The 4,501-nt window shown below is 48.1% G+C and overlaps 1 protein-coding gene across 1 annotated transcript; it reads left to right on the forward strand.

Moving 5' to 3' along the window:
• Positions 1-1,122: 1,122 nt before the first annotated feature.
• On the forward strand, positions 1,123-2,870 carry H6S33_012159 (uncharacterized protein; the record flags this gene model as incomplete). Its single annotated transcript, XM_044843539.1, has 2 exons — positions 1,123-1,975; positions 2,032-2,870. The coding sequence occupies 2 exons, from the start codon at positions 1,123-1,125 to the stop codon at positions 2,868-2,870; spliced, it is 1,692 nt and encodes a 563-aa protein (XP_044695827.1).
• Between the last annotated feature and the right edge of the window lie 1,631 nt (positions 2,871-4,501).

Here is a 4,501-nt window from a genome sequence, read left to right on the forward strand (position 1 = left end):
CAATGAGTGTAGATGCCCCATTTCGCAGAATCTAAGGATACCTAGTCAGCCATTTCGAAAATAACGACTATCTCGAGTTCGGCCGAGAGTGAGGCGGCGTGTAATATGAAGGAGTAGGCAGGTGGAGTAGAGTACAACATGTTATAAATGATCTTCTGCGGAGACGCCATGATACCCGCCCGCTTTCCCACGATGTGATACTTCCTAGGCTGCAGTCTGCACTTCTGTTTGGTTGTGGAACTCGCTTTCTTACTCGCTCGTTTCCTACAAGCTTCCATCCATAGCCCGCTGCTTCACAGGATTTATTGTTAGAAGCGACAACGGCCGAGAGCAGTGCACTCAGCCAGCGACTGGTGTAAAAGTACTGGGGTGATGGAATTATTTGATCCAGTCATCAGTGCTGGCTGTTAAAAATTCGCAGAACAAATGTGATGAAGAGCCCAAGTAAGAAGAGGAATGCCTGAGTTGAGCTTGGGATCCAGGGCGCCAAGTGCTGCAAGGACCGTTTTGAGCATCGCAGAGCGGGTGAACACGAATCCGCCGAGACTAGTCCAAGGCACAGCCCCAGCCTGCTTCCTTTCTCCCCAGATGCCTGCAAGATCCTGGGCTTGCTTTCCCTTGAATCAATCAAATCAGCATCTTCCCCCGAATTTCCTCTTCTTCTTACTTCTCCCACACACCCCTACACAGCCGCCCTTGTAACTTACACATTTACCTACCCATTTGCTGCCACCACCATTTCACCTCTCGCTCGTTCCATTCCATTCACGCCATTCACACCATTCAGCCGTTCCTCCTCCTCTCATCATCTCTCTCCCTCTTCACCATCATCATCGTCACCATAACCACTCCAATACAATAAACATCTATTATTCACTACTCTCCCAAGATATACATACATACCATAACAAACCCCCCATACTTCTTTTACTACATCCTCTGTAAGTACCGAAATAATACTTGCTCTCTCGCTTAATCTCTCGGTCACTTTTATTCATACGTCTCCCATCTCATCAGCAGCTCCCAGAGAGATACTCAACCCTACTGTACTAAAGTGAACACCGCTGCTCTACCACTGTCTAACTCCCAGCTTCTACAAAGGCTATTGCCTTAACGTTTGCAATGTCCTCCCAACAAAGTATGAGCAGAAACCCCTCAAGCTCGCCCTTTAGCAACCAAGACTCGTTCAATAACGACATCGACTCCTGGATTAATTACGACGGCGCCTTTACATCTCCCTCACCTACCCTACCCCAGGTCTCGTTTTCGTCACAGGCTTCGTCCAGTTTGAACCAGACTTCCAACACCCACTCGGCTACCGGCTTCTCTGGCCCTAGTCACCAGTACGACCGTCACCCACAACAAACAGGAAGTCTTCCTGTAGACGCTGGTTATTATAGAGACCTCCTGCCTTCTTCAACATCGATGTCACCAGATACCAACTCCTACATGTTCGGAAACGACTACCTCTCTCCTCCCAGCAATGACATGATGCCATCCTATGGCAACTCGTCTACAGACTTTGTGAACCCTGGCACGATCTCGCCCTTCGATGCACTCGAAACCTCAGTGAAGTCAGAGGTGGGTTTAGTGTCTGCACCACCGCCAGTTCCCGCGGTTGCGCCTATGGCTACGGCTGGAAGGTACTACCCTGGGATTCATCAACAGCAGGCTGTCTTCCAACAGCAACAGATGTGGCTCCAACAGAAGGCTCAGGCAAAGATGACTCCACCAAACAGTGTCGAGGAAAGCGTGGAGAAGATTATGAATTCGCTTAGAATTCAAAAGGCATCGACTGCGGCTCGTTCGCCCTCTGTGTTGCCTAATATTCCCAAGTTGAAGAAGAAGGATGAGGACGAGATGGATGAGGATGAGAGACTACTTGCAAGTGAGGAAGGAAAGAAATTGACAAGCAAGGAGAGGAGACAGCTGAGGAACAAAGTCTCAGCCCGCGCATTCAGGAGCAGGAGGAAGGGTAATTTCCCATTACACGTTGTTTTAGGGGGAAAGTTGCTAACGCAATATTCATAGGTTACATTATGGATTTGGAGGAGGAAATTAGAAAGTGCAAAGACGAAAACCTCGAGATGCAGAACGAGAATGCTAGATTGAGAGAGGAGAACGCCAAGATCAGTGAATTCACGAAGACACTTCTTGGCTCACCTGCATTCTCGGCATACCTTGCTGCAACCATCGAATCTGGGACCGTTGCTGCCGCCCCGGCCCCAGAAATGACCACATCTACACCAATGCCCGAACCCGTTCGATCTACCCGTAAAGACGTCAACCCTAATGTTGCTGTCTCTGAGGACTCTTGGCCTTTGGCATACCCATGGGGAGGAAGCTCATCTACAGTGTTTGCCGTCACCTCGCTCCCAGAGGGTCCAAGCATTCAAGACTTGAGTGGAAAGGTTAATTCTGATTTTGATGATTCATTCGCCGAGAACAAACTCAACCCGCTTCCTCACGTTGCTGATGGCTTCTGCCCATTCCCCCGCGACACGAATAACTTTGTCAACAACAACTACAACTGGGATGATGATGAATATGAAGCACCTGAGGACCTCATGGATGCCTACGAGGAGGAGTATGGCGTTCCTGCTCCTAAGGAGTCTAAGGAGGTGGAAGAGTCCAAGTCGCTGGATGAGCTCTTCCCCGGACAAGGGGTGAACACTCTTCTTGAGAGACTTGAAATGATTGTAGGAGGTCAAGCCAAGCCAGAAGACTTCTTCGAGGAGGCCACCCCAGCCCCTGTGCCGGAAGCTGTTGAGCAGATTGGCCAGAATATTGAGAAGGTCGTTGAGGCGAACGGGATGCTGGACGCTGTTGAGGGTGTGTACCGAAGGGTTGGATTGTTAGTCGGATCATAGTCGTAACAATATTTCTTCTGGAGAATTGGTCGCCCACTGCGACCATTTTTATGTGTGACGATGGGAGTTTGTCTGTCTCGGGGCCGGGCGTATTCGTGTAGCATCATTAACTGGCTCAGTCTGTGCTTTAGAGAAATGGGTATTTTGTCAGGGGGGAAAAAACACGTTCGTTAGAATTTCTCTTTGATTTTTTTTTTTCTTTCTTCTGAACTACTCTCTGCTTTGCTTTTTACTTTTACTGTTATTATTTTAGGCGAATAGCGCTTCCTTATTGCGACAGATTCCCCACCGCTTCTTTGGAGTGACTCCACCTTTTCTTTATATTCTTCCTGGTCTACTACTTTTTTTCCCTTTTGTCTTTGGTTTGGGGATCTGTTTATTTGGTTTGGGGAATACAGGGTTGGCTACGTGTTTTTATGCCTTTTATTTTTCTCTATTTCTTTTTTTTTTTTCTCTCGGGGGAGGGTGTGGTCGAGAGGTGTATCTTCCAGGATCTAGAGCAGACATGGATATATCTAGGCAATTTACATTGACTTGGAATGAGACCCCAATTTGCTTATTTGGAACTGTTCAGTGTCGTGAATGCTTGTGTAGAAGTAAATATTGGCAGTGATATGAATCAATACGTACGCCCAGTAAAAACGCGATAACCCTATTCCATGATCTTGGTATAAATATTTTGAAGGGTACTGTAGATACAGTAGTTTGGAGTTGGGGTGAACATCCATCTTGGTATCGGTGTGTGGCCCTAGCGTCAGCGTCAACACAATATAAAATGCTGGGCAGTTGGGGGTGAGGTTGTATATACCACTTTACAGTTTTAATTTTCTGCAGAGAGTCGACCCCACGAGCCACCTGGAGATATACGTACTACTGGGTGTTCCTCTGCGCCATTCGAGTAATGATCGTGGAGGAATGGAATGATATGATGCTACCTACCCACTTCATGTATAGATCTCTCGAGTGTACGTACATATGTGAGACGGAGTTGATCCGAGTTGCTCTGTTTTTAGTAGACAAGGTCGATACTGCCACTACATGTACTCTAGAGTAGCTAGGGCAGAAAACTTAAGCTTACTTTGTCTGCGTACGCGACGCATCATCGTCATGAAAAGAGACAAAGCTGCCTCCGTAAAAGCTCCCCAATCATGAGTCAAAGTTGCACTGCAGGAAAAGGACTCGTAGGTCCCAAGCCTGTTTTCTTTATCCGGCTATGCCGGCAGAGGATTACGACGACGGCAAAGCCAATGGTCGTACAGGTTGCTGCCCCCCAATGTTTGGTCGCTGTGGTATATCAACTACTCGCCACTGCGGTATTGTTGGGGACGTGGGCATCATCGGGTATCACTCGGGGCTTGGCGAGGCTCAGCCCCCGAGTGATTACGACGTCTCTGTCCGCAGTGAGGGGTTATGGGGGGTGAGGTGGGTTTCGAGTACACTGTGGGAAGAGCTCTACCTGGCGTTCGATAAGTTTGAAAGAAAGGTTGCCAAGTTGAGTGAGGTAATGGTGATGATGATGGATGGCTATCACTTACTCAGTCCAACATCTCCGCCATACACTAACGTATGTACGGGCCTCGAAAGAGGTACCTGGCCTGGCTATGGAAGGAAAAAACTTTTCCCGTTACATG

Source organism: Morchella sextelata, assembly GCF_020137385.1.
Source record: "Morchella sextelata strain SCLS chromosome Unknown scls_7, whole genome shotgun sequence".
Classification (NCBI taxonomy): Eukaryota; Fungi; Ascomycota; class Pezizomycetes; order Pezizales; family Morchellaceae; genus Morchella; species Morchella sextelata.